We start from the raw sequence: 26,392 nt of genomic DNA on the forward strand, positions 1-26,392 counted from the left end.
TATACATATGATCAGCGCCCAAGCTGAGACCAGGGAGAGCCAGGCACTGGCTGCTGATGGCTCAGCAGGTAGATGTATAAGCTGGATTACCATTAACATATTTATACAAGTATAAGTCAGGTAGTATTTTGGCCAAGGCACCAGCCACCCGTTGAGATACTAGCACTAGAGAGTTATGGGGTGTTTTGACTGGCTAGACAGTAGTACACTGGATCATTCTCACTGGTTACGGTTCATTTTCCCATTGCTTACACATACACCGAATAGTCTAGTCTATTCTTTACAGATTCTCCTTTGTCATACATCCGACAATGCTGAGGTTACCAAACAATTCTCCTTATTACACTGTAATTGTTCAGTGGCTACTTTCCTCTCGGTAAGGGTAGAAGAGACTCTTTAGCTAGGGTAAGCAGCTCTTCTAGGAGAAGGACACCCCAAAATCAAACCATTGTTCTCCAGTCTTGGGTAGTGCCATAACCTCTGTACTATGGTCTTCCACTGTTTTGGGTTAAAGTTCTCTTGCTTGAGGGTACACTCAGACACAATATTCTGTCTGTTTTTTTATTTACTCACTGGCTATTTTTCATTTTTGGAGCCCTTGGGCTTATATCATCCTGTTTTTCCAACTAGGGTTGTAGCTTAGCAGATAATAATGATACTAATGATTTTTTTGATTTTCATTTTGGCCTTCGTTTTTAGATATATACTTTTGGGTACATACAGGTTAAAGTGACACTCCTGTTTTGGAATATATGAAAATTTCAGAATTGAAACCTTTATCTTATGATAATACACTTATCATTTAATTAAATCACTTGAAAAAAAGGATTTTGGAATAAGGTCAAATGCTATATATGCTGTTTTATTTGTGTTATAATCAAAGCAAAGTAATCACCAACTATTAATCATGTTAAAAACCACATTTATTCCAACCTTAATAACACTGCTGTTAGAATCTGGTCTCACGGGGGGAAGACATTGAAAATTAACGGTTTCTTAGTTAATCTGCATTTTGAAATGCTCAAGTTTTTTTTTTATTTTTCAGATGAGTTTAGGAAATAAAATCCCTCCAATATTTTCGAAAACAGATTTTCAGAAAATCATTATAATAAAAAAAGGTCTTCCAGTTTGGGATTCAGTAACGTCAGTTCTACCATCTGAAATCAGTAGCAAAGTCCAGGTGTGAAGTGGCTGGGCTGGAGACTTGGAGTTTGGAATTAAATTTTACACATTAGGGCTGTTGCCACTCACATTATCGATCATTTTGAACAGGTCAGGTTCCATGTGGTCCATCAGTAACATGCTGACGCATTGTGGGAAGAAGGAGTTGCGGAAGCAGTCTGCCCTGGAGGGAAAATAAGAAAAGTTTCATTAAGGATTTTGTAAGGAAAACGGGACCCAGCGTTGCATTGTGGGTGGTAGAATTGAAGGCATAATTGGTGAGTAATACGAACTGGTTTAGAATTACTTTATTGTGTAGCTAACACAAAAGGTTTAGAATTACTGTATTGTGTAGCTAACACAAAAGGTTTAGAATTACTGTATTGTGTAGCTAAAACAAAAGGTTTAGAATTACTTTATTGTGTAGCTAACACCAAAGGTTTAGAATTACTTTATTGTGTAGCTAAAACAAAAGGTTTAGAATTACTTTATTGTGTAGCTAAAACAAAAGGTTTAGAATTACTTTATTGTGTAGCTAAAACAAAAGGTTTAGAATTACTGTATTGTGTAGCGAACACAAAAGGTTTAGAATTACTGTATTGTGTAGCGAACACAAAAGCTTTAGAATTACTGTATTGTGTAGCGAACACAAAAGGTTTAGAATTACTTTATTGTGTAGCTAACACAAAAGGTTTAGAATTACTGTATTGTGTAGCGAACACAAAAGCTTTAGAATTACTGTATTGTGTAGCTAAAACAAAAGGTTTAGAATTACTGTATTGTGTAGCGAACACAAAAGCTTTAGAATTACTGTATTGTGTAGCGAACACAAAAGCTTTAGAATTACTTTATTGTGTAGCGAACACAAAAGCTTTAGAATTACTGTATTGTGTAGCTAAAACAAAAGGTTTAGAATTACTGTATTGTGTAGCGAACACAAAAGCTTTAGAATTACTGTATTGTGTAGCTAAAACAAAAGGTTTAGAATTACTGTATTGTGTAGCGAACACAAAAGCTTTAGAATTACTGTATTGTGTAGCGAACACAAAAGCTTTAGAATTACTTTATTGTGTAGCGAACACAAAAGCTTTAGAATTACTGTATTGTGTAGCGAACACAAAAGCTTTAGAATTACTGTATTGTGTAGCGAACACAAAAGCTTTAGAATTACTTTATTGTGTAGCGAACACAAAAGCTTTAGAATTACTGTATTGTGTAGCGAACACAAAAGCTTTAGAATTACTGTATTGTGTAGCGAACACAAAAGCTTTAGAATTACTGTATTGTGTAGCGAACACAAAAGGTTTAGAATTACTGTATTGTGTAGCTAACACAAAAGGTTTAGAATTACTTTATTGTGTAGCTAACACAAAAGGATTATGAAATTTGTTATGATTTTTGTACTTAGGGAAATAAAAACTCAGATTGGAGTTAACACAATAGAAGGAATAGGAAATTTTGTTTTAGAATTTCTCAATAGATAAAATAAAATCCTTTTAATCATTTAAAATAAAACTAAATTTACTGACATCTCTGGACATTGTCAGAATACTTAAATACGGATTTTTCGAAAGGGTATAACTCCATGTAAGTTTTTTGGGGAATATGACATTTCTAGTGTACGTGACCCGTCAAAAATGGCGTCTGAATTTTTAGAAAAATATGTATACACACGCACACACAAATTCATTTCTCCCCCCTCCCTTTATTTACTACAACCATATTATATATATATATATTTATATATATATATATATATATATATATATATATATATATATATATATATATATATACTGTATATATGTATATATATATTTATATATATACAATATATATATATATATATATATATATATATATATATATATATATATATACTGTATATATGTATATATATATTTATATATATACAATATATATATATATATATATATATATATATATATATATATATATATATATATATATATATATATATACATACGTATATATATATATATATATATATATATATATATATATATATATATATATATATATATATATATATATATCCAGACACTTGTTCTTTATTATATAAAACATTGGCCATCAATAACATCTACTCTGTTTCGAGAACTTAAGGCGTTATAACATAAGTAAATATAATTTTGACTTAGAATACAAAGTTATCAATGTTTAATACATTTTTAATTTGAAATAATTTATTATTATTACTATTATTATTATTATTATTATTATTATTATTATTATTATTATTATTATTATTAGCTAAGCTATAACCCTAGTTTGAAAAGTAGGATGTTACAAGCCCAAAGGCCCCAATAGGGGAAAAGTAGCCCAGTGAGAAAATGGAGTAAGTAAGCAGACAGAATAGTGTGCCTGAGTGTACCCTCAAGCAAGAGAACTCTAACCCAAGACAGTGGAAGAGGCTATGGCACTGCCAACGATTATTATTATTATTATTATTATTAGTATTATTATTAGCTAAGCTACAACCCTTGTTTGAAAAGCAGGATGCTATAAGCCCAAGAGCTCCAAAAGGGGAAAAATAGCCCAGTGAGGAAAACCAATATCAAATTGAAATCCAGTTTCAGTGGAAATTACTCGCACAAATTTTGAAACTAAAATTTGTGAGTAGCTCTTTTAGGAGAAGCACTCTCCAAAAAAATCAAATCAAGAAAATTTCTAATTTCCCTTTGAAAATTGCTTTTAATATATACTTTCCCATTCTAAATTTTATTAGTTTACAATATTTATGTATAGCCTGCTCTATATATTAGTATATTAAAAGTAATAATAGTAATAATAATAACAACAATAAGGATAAAAATCAAAGTAATAATAGTAATAATGATAATAATAATAATGATAATAATAATGATAATAATAATAATAATAATAATAGTGATTATAATGATAATAATAATAATAATTATAATAAAAATAATAATGATAATAATAATGATAAAAATATTGATAACAATAGTAATAATGATAATAATAATATGAATAAAAGTAATAATAATTATAAAAATAATAATAATAATAAGAATATGATAGAAATAACAATAAAAATATAATAATAATAATAATAATAATAATAATAATAATAATAATAATAATAATAAGAATGATAAAAGTAATAACAATAATAGTAATAATTATAATAATAAAAATCAAAGTAATAATAATAATAATAATGATAATAATAATAATAATAATAATAATAATAATATTTACTAAACTTACTTGCAACCAATCAGAACTTCTGGATCACGGAATAGATTATTGCAGTCATCGCAGAGACGGGTAAGGGCGGCATACTGCTCCTTGTCGAACTTCCCGTGACATTTTATCGACTGAAACTCCTTGAAAGTGTTGGGACGAATTCGAATGAAGGAGGCTGCTGTGTCCTGGGTGGAAAATAGAGATTTATATTAGTATATTTCGGTATATGACAATGGGGGAGGGTCCCATACAGCATACGTAACACTTCACAATATCCCATTCAGTGTACATACATTATATTGCGTCCCATATAGTTTGCATACACTATACAACATCCCATACAGTATACATACATTATAAAGTATCCCATATACTATTCATACACTTAACAACATCCCATATAGCTTGCATACACTATACAACATACCATATAGCATACATACACTATACAACATCCCATACAGTATACATACATTATATAGCGTCCCATATAGTGAACATACACCATCCAATAAAGTGAACCTACACTATACAGCATCCCATACAGTATACAAACATTATAAAACATCCATACACCATTATACAGCATCCCATATAGTACACATTTACTATGCACAGTCCCATATAGTCATACAACTATGTAATATGTACAGTAGGACACGGGAATTCCCGGCACACCTCTCTCCTAGGAACTGCACTTCTGGTAACCAAACAGATAGCGTAGGGAGAGGTATACCAGGAAATCCTGCGTCCAGCTGTACATGAAATATAAAGCTCACCTGGCATATTAGAATAAGGCTTAGCATCAGCATCAGACGTCCACATGATGACAGATGACGGAGACTCTGAAAAAGGGGAAATTATGATATAGTTTTAATGGGATAATTCTCGATTACATATCTACTTTATCTTGGCCTACGCATTATTATTATTATTATTATTATTATCATTATTGTTATTATTATTGTTATTTTTATTATTATTATTATTATTGTTATCATTATTATTATTATTACTATTGTTATTATTATTATTATTATTTTTATTTTGTTATCATTATTATTAATATTATTATTATTATTATTATTATCATTATTATTATTATTTTTATTATTATTATTATTAGTGTTATCATTATTATTATTATTATTATTATTATTATTATTATTGTTATTATTATTATTATTTTTATTTTGTTATCATTATTATTATTAATATTATTATTATTATTATTATTATCATTATTATTATCATTATTATTAGTATTATTATTATTTTTATTATTATTATTATTATTATTATTGTTATCATTATTATTATTATTGTTATTATTATTATTATTATTATTATTTTTATTTTGTTATTATTATTATTATTATTATTATTATTATTATTATTATTATTATTATTATTATTATTATTATTATTATTATTACTTGCTAAGCTACAACCCTATGCTAATTTTTTTTTTTTAATGAGGCGCATTTGCACTTGACTTGCAATGGTGCCATTTTAGTTCGGAAATGTTTCCTGGTATCTGATTGGTTAGAATGATCTCGTCCAACCAATCAGCGATCAGGAAACTTTTCCGAGCTAAAAGGGCCCCTCCTGCGAGTCGGTGCAAATCTGCCTCACTAAAAAGAATTGACTATAGTTGGAAAAGCAGGATGCTATAAACCCAAGGGGCTCCAACAGAGAAAATAGCCCAGTGAGGAAAGGAAACAAGGAAAATGAAATATTTTAAAAGTAGCAATATCAAAATAAATATTTCCTATATGAAATAGAAAAACTTGAATAGAACAAGAGGAAGAGAAATTAGATAGAATAGTGTGCCCGAGTGTACCCTCAAGCAAGAGAACTCTCCTAATTTCGAAGATAATGGACTTATTTTCATACACCTGACAACTCTGAGGTTACTAAACAATTCTTCACTGCAATTGTTTAGTGGCTACTTTCCTCTTGGTAAGGGTAGAAGAGACTCTTCAGCTATGGTAAGCAGCTCTTCTAGGAGAAGGACACTCCAAAATCAAGCCATTGTTCTCTAGTCTTGGGTAATGCCATAGCCTCTGTACCATGGTCTTTCACTCTCTTGGATTAGAGTTCTCTTGTTTGAGGGTACACTCGGGCACGCTGTTCTATCTTATTTCTCTTCTTTTTTTATAAGTTTTTATAGTTTATATATGAAAGATCTAATTTAATGTTGTTACTATCCTTAAGATATTTTATTTTTATGTATATTACTTTTCTTGTAATGTATTTATTTCCTTGTTTCTTTTCCTCAATGGGCTATTTTTTTCCCTGTCGGAGCCCTTGGGCTTATAGCATCTTGCTTTTCCAACTTGGGTTATTGATAAAAATATTCTTAAATCTCGAACTATTCTCGATAAAGATGTTGAAATGAATTTCAAAAGTAGACCAATATTGAAAGAGTATAGAAATTATGAAAAGAAACTTAAATTGAGCGATAAATTTTAGTCAGAAACCTTATATTATAACGCTAGAAATTAAACGAAAAATAACTATAAATTCTTAATATAAATTGAAAATTTTATATAAAATTAAACTATATTATAACACCAGAATTTAAACGAAAAATAACTAGTAAATTCTTAATGTAACCTTTGAAAATTTTATATAAAATTAAACTTTATTATAACGTCAGAATTTAAACGAAAATTAACTATTAAATTCTTGATATAGTGAACATACACTATACAGCATTCCATACATACATTATACAGCGTCCCGTTTAGTGAACATACACTATTGTATATAAAATTTAACTATATCATAACGCCAGAATCTAAACAAAAATTAACTATTAAAGCTTAATGTAAACTTTGAAAATTGTATATAAAATTAAACTATATTAAAACGCCATAATTTGAACGAAAAATAACTAGTAAATTCTTAATATAATTTGAAAATTGGATATAAAATTAAACTATATTATAACGCCAGAATTTGAACGAAAATTAACTAGTAAATTCTTAATATAATTTGAAAATTGTATAGAAAATTAAACTTTATAATAACGCCAGAATATAAACGAAAAATAACTAATAAATTCTCAATATAAACTGAAAATTTTATATAAAATCAAACTATATTATAACGCCAGAATTAAATGAAAAATAACTAGTAGATTCTCAATATAAACTTTGAAAATTGTATATAAAATTAAACTATTATAACGACAGAATTAAAAAAAATATATAACTAGTAAATTCTCAATATAAACTTTGAAAATTGTATATAAAATCAAACTATATTATAACGACAGAATTAAACAAAAAATAACTAGTAAATTCTCAATATAGACTTTGAAAATTGTATATAAAATCAAACTATATCATAACGCCAGAATTTAAACGAAAAATAACCATTAAAACCCTAACATAAAGTTTGGAATCACTTTGCTGAGTGTAAGAGAACATTTTCTAATAATCAATTTATTTTGTAAAGGTAGGATGTGGCAAAAGATCAAGAAACTTTGTACGGTAGAATTATTGTAGGAGTTAGTTTGAAAGATTAAAACGAATAAATGACTTTGTGAGAATTTATAGTTAATTCTAATAGTCAGGCCTTCTCCATCACGAGGTTCAATACTACACAGTATTCTAGAAGTTTTATTCCAGCTGTGACCAAGTTCTGGAACGATCTGCCTAGTCGGGTAGTTGAATCAGTAGAACTTCAAAAGTTCAAAGTTGCAGCAAATGTATTTATGTTGAACAGGCTGACATAAGTCTTTTTGTAGTTTATATATGAAATATCTGTTTTAATGTTGTTATTGTTTTTAAGATATTTTAATTCATTACTTCTTATATAGTTTATTTATTTCCTTATTTCCTTTCTTCATTGTGCTATTTTTCCCCATTGGAGCCCTTGGGCTTATAGCATCCTGCTTTTCCAACTAGGGTCGTAGCTTAGCTAATAGTAATAATAATAATAATAATAATAATAATAATAATAATAATAATAATAATAATAATAATAATAAATGAATCTACTCGGTATCAAAGCGTACACAGAACAGAGTAATTAACTTATTCAAGATCTAGATAAACTATACTCAACTACATCCAACTGATCAGCGATTAGGAAACTTTTCCGAGCTAAAAGGGCACCCCTGCGAGTCTGTGCAAATACACCTCATTAAAAAAAATTTAGTATAGATATTGAGTTAATCTTGACATTAAAACAAAAACGAAGCAAATCTCGAGGTTTATATATAATATACAAACCGAATAACTTACCTGGGAAAGAAACATGGAGGAAATAATCGAAGGAGGTTCGAAGTCGAAATCAACTGGTCTGCTCTTTCTGCGCCGTGGCCGATTCCCGCTGATGTTGTGATTCTCCAAGAAACTCTCCATCTTATATATCCTCCTTTCGATCTCCCTGAGGAGAATTATCCTAGCAGGATGCCTCAGATTAAGATGTAGGACTTGCTTGATCGTCTCTGCCCCCCTGCTAACTCGCCAGGCCCCTGAGATTTTCCTATGGCGTCTTTGATGTTTCTTCGAGTCTGCGTCATGTTTTGAATAGTGGTAAGATCCGGCATTGGATTATTGCGACAGGATTTTGCAGTCCTCTGTAGGACTGTACATATGAATCCTTCGGTTTCAGGAGTATCCTGCGAGAAATATCATTATTATTACGAAGTTGGAAGGAAGTTATGATTGCGTCTACAATTTTAATCATAGAGTAATGAAACTTGCATGGATTAACTTTTATGTAAAAAGCTGGAAATCATTAATTTTTGGAAGGTCAAGATCAAAGGTCAAGGTCACGGTTAAGCAAAATGTCCAATTCACGTAATCAGCCATAACTTTGGACATCGTTGTCACAGAGACTTCAAACTTGGTTTATATTTGAGTGTATGAAAATTCACGTCAATTAATACATGTTAAGGTCAAAGATCAAGCTGTCATGGCGGAGGTCTGCGTTCTACTGAGTGCCCCTCTAGTTAATAATGATAATAATGATGATAACATTATTATTATTATTATTACCTCCGCCAGGAGGTTATGTTTTCGGTTCGGTTTGTTTGTTTGTTTGTTTGTTTGTTTGTCTGTCTGTCTGTGGACAACGTAGAGGCCACATTTCTACACGGAATCACTTCAAACTTGGCCAAGTAGTTCCCCAATGTGTATGGAAGAACTGATTAAATTTTGGTCAAGGTCACCCCAAGGTCAAGGTCACAGGGGTCACTGGTGTCACTATGACATAAGTGGCCATATCAAGAGACAGAAATAAAGCACTGACTTTTGCATAAGCCAACAGGGAAGTCCTAGTCCAGGCGCAACCCATGGGTGATGTTCAAATTTATAAAGGTCAAAGGTCAAGGTCATATTGGTGCATTATATCAATGTCATATTAAGTATCAGTGGCAAATGAACAAAGATCACTTGAAGGTCAAAAGTCAAGCAGGTCACTTGAAGGTCAAGGTCACGTGAAGGTCAAGGTCACGTGAAGGTCAAGGTCACCTGAAGGTCAAGGTCACGTGCGGAGGTATGTCCTCTACGAGGACCATGTCCGCGTTCAGGACTTGCTCACTTGTTATTATTATTATTATCATCTAACCTACAACCCTAGTTGGAGAAGCAGAATGCTATAAGCCCAAGGGCTCCAATAGGAGAAAAATAACCCAGTGAGAAAATAAGGCAATAACTAACTACAAGAATAGTAATGAACAATCACAATAACACATTTTAGGAATAGTAACAACATTAAAATAGATATTTCATAAATAAATTAAAAAAAGAGCCTTGTATCAACCTGTTCAACATTAAAACATTTCCTGAAAGTTTGAACTTCTGAAGTTATTATTATTATTATTATTATTATTATTATTATTATTATTATTAATACTATCACTATTTTTATTTTTATCTTTATTATTATTATTATTATTGTTGTTATTGTCATTATTATTATTATCATTATTATTATTACTATTATTATTATTATTATCAATACTATCACTATTTTTATTTTTATCTTTATTATTATCATTATTATTATTATTATTATTATTATTATTATTATTATTATTATTGTTGTTGTTGTTGTTGTTATTCTTCTTCTTCTTCGTATTATTATTATTATTATTATTATTATTATTATTATTATTATTAAAATTGGTAGTAGTAGTTGCTAAGCTGCAACCCTAGTTGGAAAAGCAGGATGCTTTAAGCCTAGGGGCTCCAACAGGGAAAACAGCCCAGTGAGGAAAGGAAACAAGGAAAAAGTTAATTGTTTTAAGAACAGTAACAACATTAAAGTAAACATTTCCTACTACCTGATTGAAGGTAAAGATGTCTGGTTCCAGTTTCATCAGAATAGATGCTCACTAGAACGTCAGACGGGCAACACCCCCCCCCCCCCTACTGTGGTGCCCAACCACAGAAGTTGCCTCCCCAGTAAACAGCTTAAACTCACGGTCCCGGGCTGGGATCGATCTGCTGCCTTGTGAATGCTAGGCGAACCCTGCACTAGCCAGGAGGATAGGAAGATTATTCCACATATTTTTATTAACCATATTTATACTCATATCCTTGTTTCCTTTCCTCACTGGGCTATTTAACCCACGTTGGAGACCTTGGGCTTATAGCATACTGCTTTTCCAACTAGGGTTGTAGCTTAGCTATTAATAATGATAATAATAATAATAGTCTTGGGTAGTGCCATAGCCTCTGTACCATGGTCTTCCACTGTCTTGGGTTAGAGTTCTTTTGCATGAGGGTACACTCAGGCACACTATTCTGTCTGTTTCCTTATTTCCTTTACTCACTGGGCTATTTTCCCTGTTGGAGCCCTTGGGCTTATAGCATCCTGCTTTTCCAACTAGGTTTGTGGCTTAGTTAGTAATATTAATATCACCATCATCTCCTCCTACGCCTATTGATGCAAAGGGCCTCGGTTAGATTTCGCCAGTCGTCTCTATCTTGAGCTTTTAATTCAATACTTCTCCATTCATCATCATCTACTTCACGCTTCATAGTCCTCAGCCATGTAGGCCTGGGTCTTCAGTAATATGCATTATCATACTTTAAGCAACAATTTTTGCTTATTTTAGATCTTTCAATAATTTAGTATTTTATTTAACCAACGGCTTATTAATAATTCATTATAATCATTTCAGATATTATTCAGGGAATTTCAAATATTAGCCTATACACGAGCCGTATTTCATGTAGGCCTATAGTTTGATAATGTATTATTTTTTTTCATTTATGAGTTGTGATACTTTGACGTGGTGAAAGGGTTTGCGTATCGCCATGATCAGCAAAGCTGTACTAGTTAGTGCCATCCATACTAGGTTGGTTTGCTGTGAGCAATTAGACAAGTTTCCCTCCATTACCAATCCGCAGATGGCCAGCGCGGTGATGAAAACTAGCCAAAACATGCTTGAGGCCTTTGTCCTGCAGTGGACTAAAAACGGCTGCATTTGATGTTGTTGTTGATATATATATATATATATATATATATATATATATATATATATATATATATATATATATATAATGTATATATATATATATATATATTTATATTTATATATATAAACATATATATATAGATAAATATATATATATATATATATATATATATATATATATATATATATATATATATATATATATATATATATATTTATATTTATATATATAAACATATATATATATATATAGATAAATATATATATATATACATATATATATATATATATATATATATATATATATATATATATATATGTATATATATATATATATATATATATATATATATATATATATATATATATATATATATATATATATATAGCGTCTGTTTATGGTCAATACATCGTCTTCTCTTCCTTCCCTAGCTTCTTTTGGAATCGCTAGGGACCCATTATGTTATTCTCAATGTCAATCTATTGCCTATCATTCTCATTATATGTCCAGTCTATGTCAATTCTTTTTCTTATTCTTGTTTTTCTGTCTTAGTGTTAATTCTATCATTTTTATTGTTCCATAGCTCTTTTGAGTTTTAACTAGCTTATGTTTTAAGGCTTTAATAAGGCTCTAAGTTTCTGCTACATAAGTTATCCTGGTAGGACCATCTCATTAAATATTTTTCTTTTTAGAGAAAGCGTCATTTTAATTTTCATAATCTTATTTTGTTTACCAAATGCTCTAAATCCCATGCTGTTCCTTCTTTTAATTTCGGTCTAGTGTCCTGGGGAAACACTTACTGTCTGTCCTAAGTATATATATTCATTAACAATATCCAGAGGTTCGTCCATAGCTCTTATTTGTTGTCTCACTGCATTTTCATTAAACATTATCTTAGTTTTACTCATATTCATTTTCAGTCCTACATTTCTGCTTTCTCTCTTTGAACCTTTTATCATTTTTGGAGGGTATTTGGTAAACAAAATGAGATTATGAAATGTAAAGTGCCACTTTCTCTAAAAGGAAAAGTATTTAATGTGATGGTCCTGCCAGTATTAACTTGTGCTTCAGAAACTTGGAGTCTTACTAAAAACTTAGAACATAAGCTGGTTACAACTCAAAGAGCTATGGAAAGAATAATGATGGGATTAACCCTAAGAGACAGAAAAACAAGAATAAGAAAAAGAAATAGACTTGGGCTGGACATGTAATGAGAATGATAGGTTCCAATTTTCTGAAGCATATGATCAATTATCTTAGTTTTACTCATATTCATTTTCAGTCCTACATTTCTGCTTTCTCTATTCAAACCTATCATCTTTTGTGACTAGCTTATGTTCTAAGGCTTTAGTAAGACTTCAATTTTCTGATGTATATGGTCAACCAAAGCTAACAAGTATAGCACGCGCTCAAGATGCGTTTGCATAGTGCTGGGGGTGAAGCAGAAATCAATACGAGGTAATCTTAGTTCCAAAGATAGCATCCAGACGTCCAGCAGAGATGATAACTGCCACGCTCAGTTTTACTCATATTCATTTTCAGTCCTACATTTCTGCTTTCTCTATTCAAATCTTTTGTGACTAGTTTATGTTCTAAGGCTTTAGTAAGGCTCCAATTTTCTGATGTACAGTATATGGTCAACCAAATCTAACGACAATAGCACGCGCTCAAGATGCCTTTGCATAGTGGTGGGAGTGAAGCAGAAATCATTACGAGGTAATCATAGTTCCAAAGATAGCATCCAGACGTCCAGCCGAGATGATAGCTTCCACGCTCCGTCCACCACGGTGGCCTGGTGGTGTCTGCCGCGTGTACGGCATAACTAGGAAATTTACTTCTTGACTCTTTAAAACTCCCCCGCCACAGTCGCTCGTGCTCAAAAAAAAGAAAGAAAAAAAAACCTAACTTTTTGGTACAAATTGATGTAATGGGCACTAAATTATAAATATGAATATAAAGAAAATTTGGATAACATATTTCAATGAGCCGTAATGATCTTGAAGGAAATTACGAATGATGACAAGACATCCCTCATAATTGATATGCAAAATGAAAATTACAACAATTTTCGTATTTTTGAACTTATTTGTAACGAATTTTTTTTATAGTCTTGTAATAAAAATTAGAAGTTTAAAGGTTTAAAGACCGCTCGTGAATGGCAGAAGCAAGGGTCGGTGACAATGCCCTAGCTAGCAGGACAATGCCCTAGAGACTGACATACGTAAGATCAGCGCCCAAGTCCCTTCTCCACCTAAACTAGGACCAGGGAGGGCCAGGCAGTGGCTGTTAATGACTTAGCAGGTAAATCTATAGGCTCCCCCAAACCCCCTATCCTTAGCTCACAAGGATGGTAAGGTTGCAGTGACCAAACAAACTAACGAGTTTGAGCGGGACTCGAACCCCAGTCCGACAGATCACCAGACAGGAACGTTTCCAATACACTACTGTAGTTGAAATTATTATTATTATTATTATTATTATTGTTATTAATAGCCAAGCTACAACCCTGATTGAAAAAGCAAGATGCTATAAGCCCAAGGGCTGACGTAAGTCTTTTTATTGTTTATATATGACATATTTGTTTTGATGTTGTTACTGTTTTTAAAATATTTTATTGTTAATTTTTTCTCATATCGTTTATTTATTTCCTTGTTTCCATTCCTCACTTGGCTATTTTTCCCTGTTCAAGCCTTTGGACTTATGGCATCTTGCTTTTCCAACTAGGGTTGTAGCTTGGATGATAATAATAATAATAATAATAATAATAATAATAATAATAATAATAATAATAATAATAATTATAATAACTCAGTGAATAAAGGAAATACTGAAATTAATAAACGATATGAGAAATAATGAGCAATTAAAATGAAATATAAAAACAGTAACAGCTTCAAAACAGGTATTTCATATATAAACTATAAAAAGACTTATGTCAGCCTGTTCAACATAGAAACATTTGCTGCAAGTTTGAACTTTTGAAGTTCAAATCTTGTCATATAAGGAGATGGACATTCTGACACCTGTAATTAGTATGACAGATGACAGAGAGGTATAATTACTGATACAAGTAGGAAGTGTAATACCAATCCTATTGATTTTAACAATTCTTTATCATCATCATCATCTCCTACGCTTATTGACGCAAAAGGCCTCTGTTAGATTTCGCTAGTCGTCTCTATCTTGAGCTTTTAATTCAATGCTTCTTCATTCATCATCACCTACTTCACGGTTCATAGTCCTCAGCCATGTAGGCCTGGGACTTCCAACTCTTCTAGTGCCTTGTGAAGCCCAGTTAAACGTTTAGTGAGCTAATCTCTCTCGGGGACTGCGAAGAGTATGGCCAAACCATCTCCATCTATCCCTCACCATTTAAATCATCATCATCATCTCCTCCTACGTCTACTGATGCAAAGGGCCTCGGTTAGATTTGGCCAGTCGTCCCTATCAACACTTCTCCATTCATCATCTCCCACTTCACGCTTCTAGGTCCTCAGCCATGTAAGCTTGGGTCTTCCAACACTTCTAGTGCCTTGTGGAGCCCATTTAAAAGTTTAAACAGTTTATCTTTCTTCTCTTCTTTTTAGACATTCATTGTCATTCCTCGCGTTACTAAATGATTTCCGAACACCAGTTCCAAAGACTGCTACTTCGTTTCGAACACAAGTTCTAACAATTGCCACTTTTTTTTTTCATTCAAGTACCCTTCTTACGTGCTCTTGCTGCTATAATTCTTGCTGTTATTTCTAAAGACTTCCGGAAAGAACAAGGACTCAAGAAATGAAGCAAGTGGGGAAACAAAACCCTTTGAATTTAGTGTTGGACTGCCCGTGTTGGTCTTGTTTTGGGTTTAAATCCAACCCTCCACTGAAGTCGAGTGAACTACTTCTCGGGCGGGTCCATATCAATCATCTAACGAAACATTTTCATTATAATTTATACAATTCTCTGATTGTAGCATCTTCCAAATCATATGATCTTGTGAAAAGTAATGTCTTTAGTTTCTTCTTAAATTCAATTGCTCCCTTTAGGTCCTTCATTTCAGTTGGCAGTTTATTATAATGTCTAGGCGCACAGTAGCTAAAAGCCCTTTCACCAAATTTACTATTTTTTCTTTGTTCAGATAGCCTATGTTTGTCACTCATATGTCTTGTGTTAACATTTGTTTCTAGTTCTAGTTTATTCAGGTATTCTTTTAGATATTGGTCTTGGTCTTGTGTGTTTGTTACGTGAAGTGATCAGAAGTGAAGAATTGTGGAAGGCAGAAACAAGTGAAACTAGATGTGGCATCTGTGATATCGTCCCTGACTGGTGAACGCCAGACTGGGGTTTGAGTCCTGCTCACACTCGTTAGTTCCTTTGGTCGCTGCCAACCTCACCATCCTTGTGAGCTAAAGATGGGTGTTATGGGGGCAGCCTATAGATCTATCTGCTGAGTCATCAGCAGCCATTGCATGGTCCTCCTTGGTCCTAGCTTGGGTGGATAGAGGTCTTGGTCGCTGATCATTGTCCTGCTTGATAGGGCAATGTCACTGTCCCTTTCCTCTGACGTTCATGAGCGACCTTTAAGCTTTTAAATTTGGGAAGATGTGAGGCTGAAGTTTAAAATAGGATTAAAGCTAAACACACACACACACACACACACACACACACACACACATATATATATATATATATATATATATATATATATATATATATATATATATATATATATATATATATATATATATTATCATTATTATTATTCATTTATTTATTTTATTGTTATTGTACTTCAAAATTTTTTCCTTGTTTCCTTTTCTCACTGGGCTATTTTTCATTTTGGGGACCGTGGGCTTATAGCATCCCGCTTTTCCAACTAGGGTTATATATAGCTTAGCAAGTAATAATAATAATAATAATAATAATAATAATATATATACACACACACACACACACACATATATATATATATATATATATATATATATATATATATAAATTATATATATATATATATATATATATATATATATATATATATATATATATATATGTATATATATATATATATATATATATATATATATATATATATATATATATATATATATACATGTGTCATTATCATCAGCGGTCTTTAACTAGTCCACTGCAGAACAAAGGCCTCAGATATATTCTACCACTCGTCTGTTTATATTCTTTCTTTGCCAGTCTATACCCGCATATTTTCTTAGTTCGTGAATCCATCGTCTTCACTCCCTTCCCCTGCTTCGTTTGCAATCTCTAGGGACCCATTCTGTTATTCCTAATGTCCATCTATTATCTGTCATTCTTATTATATATCTACTTTAATTTGCTCTCGTATCCATGTTGCTCATTTTCTGTTTCTTAGTGTTATTCCCATCATTATTCTTTCCGCAGCTCTTTGAGTTGTAACTATCCTATGTTATAATTTAGTAAGGCTACAAGTTTCTAGTACGCAATTTAATATTGGTAGGACCATCTGATTAAATACTTTTCTTTTTAGAGAAAGTGGCATTTTACTTTTCATAATCTCATTTTGTTTGCCAAATGCTCTCCATCTCGTGTTTATCCTTTTAATTTCAGTCTGATGTCCTGGGGAAACACTTACTGTCTACACTAAGTATGTATATTCATTATCAATCTCTAGAGGTTCATCCATAACTCTTATTTGTTGTCTGCATTTTCATTATCTCTGTTTTACTCGTTCATTTTCAGTCCTCTCTCTCTCTCTCTCTCTCTCTCTCTCTCTCTCTCCTCTCTCTCTCTCTCTCTCTCTCTCTCTCTCTCTCTCTTTTCATTGACAGTTATCTTAGTTTAACTCATTCATTTTCATTCCTACATCTCTCTCTCTCTCTCTCTCTCTCCTCTCTCTCTCTCTCTCTCTCTCTCTCTCTCTCTCTCTCTCTCTCTCTCTCTCTCCACACACACACACACACACACACACATATATATATATATATATATATATATATATATATATATATATATATATATATATATATATATATATATATATATATATATATATATATATAATATATATAAATGAATGATACCCTTCCTATTTACAAGTGGCCAATAGCAGAGAAACTGTTTGATAGTAAAACGTAGTATATACCCTCAAAGAGAGAGAGAGAGAGAGAGAGAGAGAGAGAGAGAGAGAGAGAGAGAGAGAGAGAGAGAGAGAGAGAGAGAGAGAGAGAGAGAGACGATGCAAATATGTCGTTGAGTCTGCGAGTTAATATTATCAAAGCATCATTGCATCTCTCTAATTTAGGTAAGAAGAATTTGAATGCATATTATGAACAGTAAATTTATCATATTTATCTATATAAAGGATATTCAAAAAGGCAATGAGAGAGAGAGAGAGAGAGAGAGAGAGAGAGAGAGAGAGAGAGAGAGAGAGAGAGAGAGAGAGAGAGAGAGAGAGAGAGAGAGAGAGTAGTGTTGTACCGTAACGTCGTAATCAAATACCAAGAGCTCATTTGGTGTTGTATTTTCATACAAGTTCTCGCCAACATTAAACATCTACGATTAATGTAAACAAGCTCAGAGTTGTCAATGGCTTACACATAACATATTCGGTAAGTTATGACTTAATTATTATATATAAATCATAGTCTATAGTCATATCATTATTAATAGAATATAAGGAAGGGTCTATTGTAAATATATAATATATTGGGCATTGGAAAAACAATATATTTCTCGTACGAACAAGATATTTTTCTGCTACTTGTATTCGATGCATATTTATTACAAATACAAATGCTCAGTATGTTCAGGTTTACTTGTTAAAGTTAGTGATGGTGGGAGATTTTTGTTTTATCTCTCGCAGCAAACCAGCCTAGTATAAGGGGGCCTGACTAGTATAGCTTTGCTGATGGCTCTACCCTTTCACTTTGTTAGGATGTATTATTATTATTAATATTGGTGTGTATGTACGATAGCGGCCACCTGTATGTATCATTATGTCTAACAGAGTATGGCAGTGTAAGAAAGGTAAGTATATAAGGATTCGGTTTCATTGTAGTGTATTACAGGGCAATGTAACCTAGGAAAACAACTATTTCTTATAGAAAAAATGGTTTCATTGTAGTGAATTACATGGCAATGTAACCTAGGAAAAAACTACTGTTTCTTATAGAAAAAATTACTTTCTTCGAAAATGACACTCGTTCCCGTCGCAAATGAATAGTTTCAGAAATAAATATACATCTATATCCTCCAATAATGGGGGACCCCCAGTGGGAACTCGGGGTTTTGGGTGGGGAAAACATACTGGGGAATCGATATATAAACGTAAAACAAGCCTTTTCTTCTCTATACATTACCTTTTTGAAATTATAATAACCGGAGGAAAATACAAAACAGTATATCTGGATAAACTTTGGAGGCGCCGTTACAAAGATTGTGTCATGAAAAAATACAGTAACCAGTGCTGCCAACGTCCGATGTAGATCAAATGCTATTTTGTGACCTGTCATACTACTAGGCTAGGTTAGGTGGGTTTGTTAGGTTCTGTGCCCTTTTTGTACTTTTTATATATTGAGTAAAACTTATATGGAGAAATTATTTAAAATACTTAAAATACATTACTAAAGATAGATAAATCCTTAAATTATGATAAAGTGAATCTCAAGTAAATCTCCTCCTACACAATAAAAGTGATGGGCAGTACTTTATATCTTAACCACACTGTAATATAAATATTACTCGGGATTATCTTTATGTGAATTTTTTACAACTGTAGTTCCTGCACCTCCAATTATACACGATCGTCCTCAAAGTATCAAGATGATCGATATGAGTAATAAATTTAACCACATCGCTCAAAGAAAAACTATAGGACATGCGTCTGTCCATCACGGAAGTTAGCGTTGAAAAGGCTGACCTCGCTCAAGTCAATCTTAGGTCGCGGGGGGTGTTGAAAATTTTGAAATCATGCGTCCAACAAAAGCAGGCCTGCAAGAGCACAGAAAAGAAAGGTTAGTTCTGGGAGGCTGATTGACACTGGCTTAAACCTCCTAAACATCTTGACTAGATGTTGCCTATCCTAACCTTTGGTTGTATATATAACAAATTAGTCTTCGGCATAATTCCAGGATGTGTCCCAATGAACTACAATCTTAACAAGGGAGTAAGAATGTAGATTGTTGGGAACTAAATCTCAGGACTTTAAATTCTTCTGTGGAGTTTCCCAACATGGTAAAACATTATGAATGAATTTTCCTTACATCATTTCAGAGAACATTCTTCATAAAAAAAATACAAACAAAGGGCAGATACCTGGATTAATATCACATGGAGGTCATAAAGATATACCCAAGAACAATTATTGCAGGTACAGTGCAATACTGTTCATCTTACTTGACAACATTAATCCTCTATCTTCCAAATTTAAGCTAGGTAATTATACCAAGTATGTAGCCCCCTTAAGTGGATGGATCATGATGAGGGGTAGACAGAGATGGTTTGGGCATTCTCATCGCACTCCCCAAGAGAGATTAGTTCACCAAATGTTCAGCTGGGCTCCACAAGGCATTAGAAGAGTTGGAAGACCCAGGCCTACATGGCTGAGGACTATGAAGGGCGAAGTAGGAGATGGTGAAGTATTGATTTAAAAGCTCAAGATAGAGATGACTGGTGAAATCTAACCGGGGCCCTTTGCGTCAATAGGCGTAGAGGGGGTAATGATACTGTGTAGCCCTTGCGTGTACCGTTCTGAGATATTTCAACATATGACGAGTAAGAACTCCTCGGACGGTTAAAGCAAGTCCCCCAATGAGTATCAACATGTGTCTTTGATTGGGTTAACTAATATGCACGGCTTCAATGTTTACTAGTTCTGGTGTACAGGTAAAAACCTAATACATGGCCTTCCTTAGCCTAAGAGAGGATGCATCCCTGCATTTCACTCCATGACTTAAGGTGCTCTAGGTAACATTAGGGTTTAAGCATCCTCCTAAATACAGAAAGTCCTCAATTTATGAACATTGGACCTAACAAACATTTGGAGATACAAACACAATTCCAACTGATGTGATAAATTTCAGATATATGAAAGTTTGTATACTCTAATAAGATCATGAAATACTGTAATAAGATAATAATATATCATTCAATACAGTAAGCAAAACAACATTTCCGATAACCTGATATCTATTTCATATGGAACTTGATTATTTGTTGACTTTTTTAGCTGGAAATCAAAGGCATGGGAGTCAGGTTAGGCTTTCCCTAGGCCAAAATTAGACTTAAAAAATATTCGACATATAAACAGATTCTTGGAACTTATCAAGTTTGTCAGTTGAGGACCCTCTGTATAGTCCAAATTCAGAAACTCAACCCATCTAATCATGATTGTTGTTTATGTGGTAATTAATGATCATGGTTTTTGAGTTTTTTGTTTTTATTATATTCATGAAGGGTGGGAAGAAATACAATTACACCGAAAAAAGAGAAAATCAGCGTAAAATTAACGTGAACAACAATGTTTGTCAATGTCTGTGGCAACCACCTGAGGAGGAGAGAGAGGAGACAACCTCTCTCTCGAGTCTCGAAGCCAAAGGCAAACAGTGACTTGTTTCACCACTCCGTGAGCATATATACAGGTGGCTGGTACCACTAGCCACCCCTTACCCAGCCTCTGGGTAGGGTTGCCTCCTTGCACCAAAGAGTTTAACTGGCTACCTTCCAGCATTGCCAAAAGAGATATCCATATACATGTATAAATAATTCTAGGTTTGTATTAGTTAGGGAAAAATACAAATTATCTACAAATTTGTCATTTTTTACCAGAATTAGGAGGATTTCCTTTGAAATTATAGCACTATCAAATTTGTCCTTTCAGGAAAGATGCCATCGTCTCCCAGTAAATCGAAGAGCATCCACAAATCGTCTGGCAAACTTTTCCGTCATAAAGATAAAGAACGGTCAGGAAGCAGCGGGAGCAACAACGGAAATAATAATGGGAGCAGTTCCACACCCAGTAGCAGTAGTAGTAGCAGCAGCAGTAGCAGCAGTAAGCGTGACGATCCCATGGACTTGAAAGAATGCCCTCTCTCTCTCCCGATTGTTGGAGCTCTTGATCATCAACGTTCACTTCCGCGATACACTGCATGTAAGTTGTCTACCTTTTTTTTTTAAAACCAGTAATTTGCAAGCTTATTGTTTTTTGGTACTTTTATCTGAAGTACACAATGTTTTTAAATATATTGTTATTATTATTTTGTTCCGTAACCGAAATACAAACCACGCTATTTACATTGGGTTTACCTTTTAGCGCAGCTGAAATGACGAGCCAATAGTTTTAACGAGGGTTAATTACCCCCGCGCTAGTTAGCGGGGGATAGGGGAAGGGTAGCTTGCTTACCCCCCCACCCCCCCCCCCCCCCCCCCCCACACACACACCGGTGACTTGCTCCTCTTCACTTTTGGCTCGGCGATGAACAGACGTGTCTGTCCATCGTCCTCGTTGACAGCCTTTAATCTTTTTTCTGCTTTTTCTCTACAGCTTGTGTGTGTGTTTGAAGTTGACTACCTATTTTATCTTTGCTATGCGTACGTGCCCTGGTGTTGCCGGCCGCCCTTGTGGGACCTTTATGTCGGCCTTGGATACGGATCCTCACACCCTTTGCCCTCAGTGTCGGGGCCGACGGTGTGACCAGAAAAACATGTGTAGTGAGTGTAGGGAGTGGTCTGCCTCCCAATGGGAGAGGTTTGGCCGCCGGCGTAAGAAGTCCAAGAGAGACCGTTCTCCTTCGGGGGTTGCCTTGAAGGAGGAGGGTTCTCGGGACTCTTCTTTCGTCGCCCAAACCTCCTCCGAAGCTCCCTCTTGTCCGGCTCCTAAGGAGAGTCGGCTGAGTGGTAGCGCAGGCCCTAGTTCTGTTTCCCGACCTTGGGTGGGGGGAGAGGGCGTCGCCTCCCATAGCGGGGCGGTTCCCCCTCCTCCGGGGGAGGTTATTGATAATTCGTTGTCTAATGATGATCTTTTACAGATTTGGGCTTCCCTGGGGCTTAAGGGCTTGCCCTCCAGGGTCGCCTTGATTGACCTTGTCTCGTTGGGGGCTGCCGTTAAGCAGTCGCCGGCGGTAGCAGAGGTAGACCCTCTGTCTATCGTCGACGTCGTGGTGGCAGAGGCCTCCGACTGGGCGGGGCAATCCTCTGCAGGTGCAGTTGAGGATGTTGGTGCTGACGGCTCTCCTCCCCCTTCCGTACATCCTTCGAAGGGGGAAGTGAGTCCTACGGGCTCTTCTGCTATTCAGCTTCCCTCTAAGGGAAGTGCCTTAACTGAGACTCCCCTTCGGAGGACTGATGGTCCTGATGATCTTCCCCGTGGCCGCCTTCGCCGTAAGGCTCACCGTCCACTGCGTCGCAAGGGCCTCCCTTCCCCTTATAAGGGGGTTAAGAGGCGCCTTTTTGGATCGTTCTCCTACTCCTGCTAGAACTTCACCTTCTGGGGACCTCGTCACCCGACGGGCAACGGTCCCTTCGGGGCAAAGGGATTCTTCCCTTTCACGTGCAGTGTTAGCGCACAGGCACTCTCCTGCTCATCAGCGCTCTCCTGTTCGTCAATGCTCTCCTGCTCGTCAGCGCTCACCTGTTCGCCGGCGCTCTCCTGATCTTCGCCCTCCTCGTCAGCGCTCTCCTGAGGACATCCTCCATCCTGTGGTTCCTGAAGAGCGCTTAGCACGCCAGCATTCTCCTGCTCGCCTTTCTGCAGTGTTAGCGCACAGGCGCTCTTCTGAGCGTTAGCACTCTCCCGTTCGTCAGCGCTCTTTTGAGGATCATCGTCCTCTTGCTCGCCAGCGCTCCCCTGTGGTCTCTGATCATCCTGCAGTTCCTGTTGGGCACCCTGTGCGCCATCAGTCTCCTGAGCTCTCTCGCGATCCTCATCTTGTGTCTACTCAACATCGTCCGCGTTCTCCAGCGCGTGTTTCTAAAGCACATGTTCGCCCTCGCGCCTACGCTCTTCCTGTTCCTGTTCGTGAACGCGCCGCGCCAACTGCTCCTTCACAGGATCTCACGCGTCGCCCCCTTGCTCGCCAGCGTTCACAGACGATCCTAGTATCGCCTGTTCGTCAGCGTTCTCCTACGCGTAACGATCTCCTGATCATCGGCGATCTCCGGACCGCCCGTGTGACTTACAGCCTGCGCGCACGCGTTCTCCAACGCGTCGTCGACCAGAGATTCTGGAAGGACATGGTTCGCCTTCTGCTAGCTCGCCATCGCGCGATCATTCACCTGCGCGCTATCGCTCGCCAACGCGTCACCATGCGACAACGCGCCATCGCTCACCTGCGCGTCAGCGTTTGCCAGCTCACCACCGATCGCCTGCTCGCAATCGCTCTCCCTCGCGCTACAGGTCTCCTGACATACGTTGCCAGCGACCTTCCTCGCCCACGCGGCAACGCGTTCCCTCGCCATCGCGCCAACACATTCGTTCGCCGACTCGGCCACGCGCTCGTTCGCCTGTGCACCCTTGCGCCCACTCGCCTGCGCGCCCGCGCGACCGCTCGCCTGCGCGTCAGCGTTCTCCAGCTCACCACTGATCGCCTGCTCGCAATCACTCTCCCTCGCACTACAGGTCTCCTGACCTACGTCGCCAGCGACCTTCCTCACCCACGCGGCAACGCGTTCCCTCGCAATCGTGCCAACGCATTCGTTTGCCTGTGCACCCTCGCGCCCGCTCACCTGCGCGCCCGCGCGACCATCGTTCGCGGCGAATTTCGCAGCCAGTGGTAGCAGCAGGAACGCGTGTTCCCAGACAGTGCTCGGGATCGCCTCCATCCAAACGCAGGACTGTTGTGCAGGACAGGGAAGACACTGCGGAGAGGTTAGTGCATCCTTCTTCCCCCCTTCTTTTCAGGCAGGTACTGTGGTGTCCACTCCAAAGGATCGCCCGATCCCTTTCCCTCCAGCGAGGCTTTCGGACTCTGTGTCCGTGGAGCAACAGACTTGGTTTGGTCCTCTGATGTGGGCGTTAGTGAGGGTAATGAAACCAGCACTCCCCGATCAGGGCAACAAACCAACGGCTGCCTCTCCTACGCTGAAGAGAAAGAGAGGAGTGGACTTCGTGGTGACTTTCCCCAGGGCGAAGTTGGTTCCAAGAGGTCTGTCGCGAAGCCCCCTTCTCCTGCTCGAACGTTTTCTACTTCTCTCGTGGACGAGGCTTTTCCGTCTTCGGGTGAGTCCAGTGAAGCGCTAGTCTTCCCCTCGGCATCAAGGGGGGAGACTTCGCTTCATGGAGGAGAGTCGTCTCGTGCGGAAGGGGCTCTTCGAACCTCTTTGTTGGGATCTTGTATCCCTCCCAGGAGGGAATCCAAGGACTCCAAGACCGTCCCGAAATCATCTTCGAGGATTCGCCAGGAACCTGCGGCTCCCCGGGGGAACGTCCACGCTTCACACCAGGAAGAGATTCCGGGGACAGGAGACTTAGCTGCCAGCCTGCAAGGAGGAGATCAGCAGGAATCCGAACATGCCTTCTGGCAGGTCCTAAGCCTGATAAGGCAACTTAACGGGCTTATGGACCCCGTGATCGCCCCCCGTGAAGGCAAGGACACTATCTTGGACGAAGTGTTTGACGTTCGGAAGGCCACTAAGTCCAGTGCGGCTCTGCCCTGGTTTCGGGGTCTGAAGAGTGCCAGCGCTAGGGCCAACGCTCAGCTCATGATTCTTGCCTCCTCCAGTCGTTCCTCTGCCGGGAACAAGCTCATCCCTCCTCCTCGTCTTCAGCAGAGGAGGTATTTTGAGATCTTGGGTGAGTCCAGCCTCGCTCTTCCTCTCCATCACTCCGTGGAGGAGCTGGCGAAGGGAGTTCCCCTTGAGAAACTCTCTGCCCGACAGGTGTCGTTCTCGGCGGCAGAGATCCTTAGCCATGAAAAGGTCGCAAAGTGTGCCATGCAGGCCACTTCGTGGCTGGACTTTTGGCTAGGAACTCTTGGCATCCTATTGCGCTCCGAGGACTTGTCTAAGGAGACCAATAGGAAAGCCTTGGAGACCTTCTTACTCTCGGGCACCCGCTCCATCGAGTTTTTGGCGCACCAGGTCTCCACCCTGTGGGCCAACTCGGTGTTGAAGCGGCGCGATGCTGTGACCAAGAGATTCCATCCGAAGGTCCCCGCCGTGGATGTGTGCAGGCTCAGACATGCTTCCCTTCTTGGGGAGAACCTGTTTGAGCCTCAGGACATGGAGCGAACGGCTGAGAGGTGGAGGAAATCCAGCACGGACTCCCTCCTCCATAGGGCCCTTACAGCTCGGCCCTATAAGCTTCCAGCTCCGCCGCAACAGCAGCAGCAGCCTCGTAAGGCTCCGAAGCAGGCACCGGCAGTTAAGAAGGTGGTGTCTAAGCCCCAGCCCTTTCCAGCCAAGGTCAAGAGGGGCGGTAAGTCTTCCAGGGGAGGCAAGACTCCTAGGGGTGGCGGCCGCGGCCGCAAGCCCTAGGGGTGGCAGTCCCCCTGCGTGTCCACCTGTGGGGGGATGCCTTCAGCGTTGCGTCCGCAGGTGGCAGAAACACGGGGCCGATGCTTGGACGGTCTCAG

At 36.9% G+C, this 26,392-nt stretch overlaps 2 protein-coding genes across 2 annotated transcripts in view; one reads left to right on the top strand and one right to left on the bottom strand.

The window, feature by feature from the left end:
* Positions 1-1,102: 1,102 nt before the first annotated feature.
* Positions 1,103-8,743, bottom strand: LOC137622846 (ion transport peptide-like). Its single transcript, XM_068353426.1, has 4 exons — positions 8,652-8,743; positions 5,175-5,240; positions 4,417-4,580; positions 1,103-1,345 (listed from the first exon to the last, which is right to left on the bottom strand). Exons 1-4 carry the CDS (start codon positions 8,664-8,666, stop codon positions 1,225-1,227), a joined length of 366 nt encoding a protein of 121 aa, XP_068209527.1. The 5' UTR covers positions 8,667-8,743; the 3' UTR covers positions 1,103-1,224.
* A 9,558-nt stretch (positions 8,744-18,301) lies between these two features.
* Positions 18,302-26,392, top strand: part of LOC137629474 (transcriptional adapter 3-like) — a 48,195-nt gene continuing 40,104 nt past the window's right edge. Inside the window, exons 1-2 of the mRNA XM_068360798.1 lie at positions 18,302-18,433; positions 21,703-21,972. Coding sequence (XP_068216899.1) covers positions 21,708-21,972 — 265 coding nt within the window. The 5' untranslated portion in view covers positions 18,302-18,433; positions 21,703-21,707. The remainder of the gene's footprint in view (positions 18,434-21,702; positions 21,973-26,392) is intronic.

Source organism: Palaemon carinicauda, chromosome 2 (assembly GCF_036898095.1).
Source record: "Palaemon carinicauda isolate YSFRI2023 chromosome 2, ASM3689809v2, whole genome shotgun sequence".
In the NCBI taxonomy this organism is placed as follows: domain Eukaryota; kingdom Metazoa; phylum Arthropoda; class Malacostraca; order Decapoda; family Palaemonidae; genus Palaemon; species Palaemon carinicauda.

Coding starts and splice junctions, on each gene's coding strand:
- LOC137622846 (XM_068353426.1), bottom strand. Junction 4,581..5,174: donor GCCTTATTCTAATATGCCAG/GTGAGCTTTATA, acceptor TTTTCCACCCAG/GACACAGCAGCCTCCTTCAT. Junction 1,346..4,416: donor GAAGTTCTGATTGGTTGCAA/GTAAGTTTAGTA, acceptor TTTTCCCTCCAG/GGCAGACTGCTTCCGCAACT.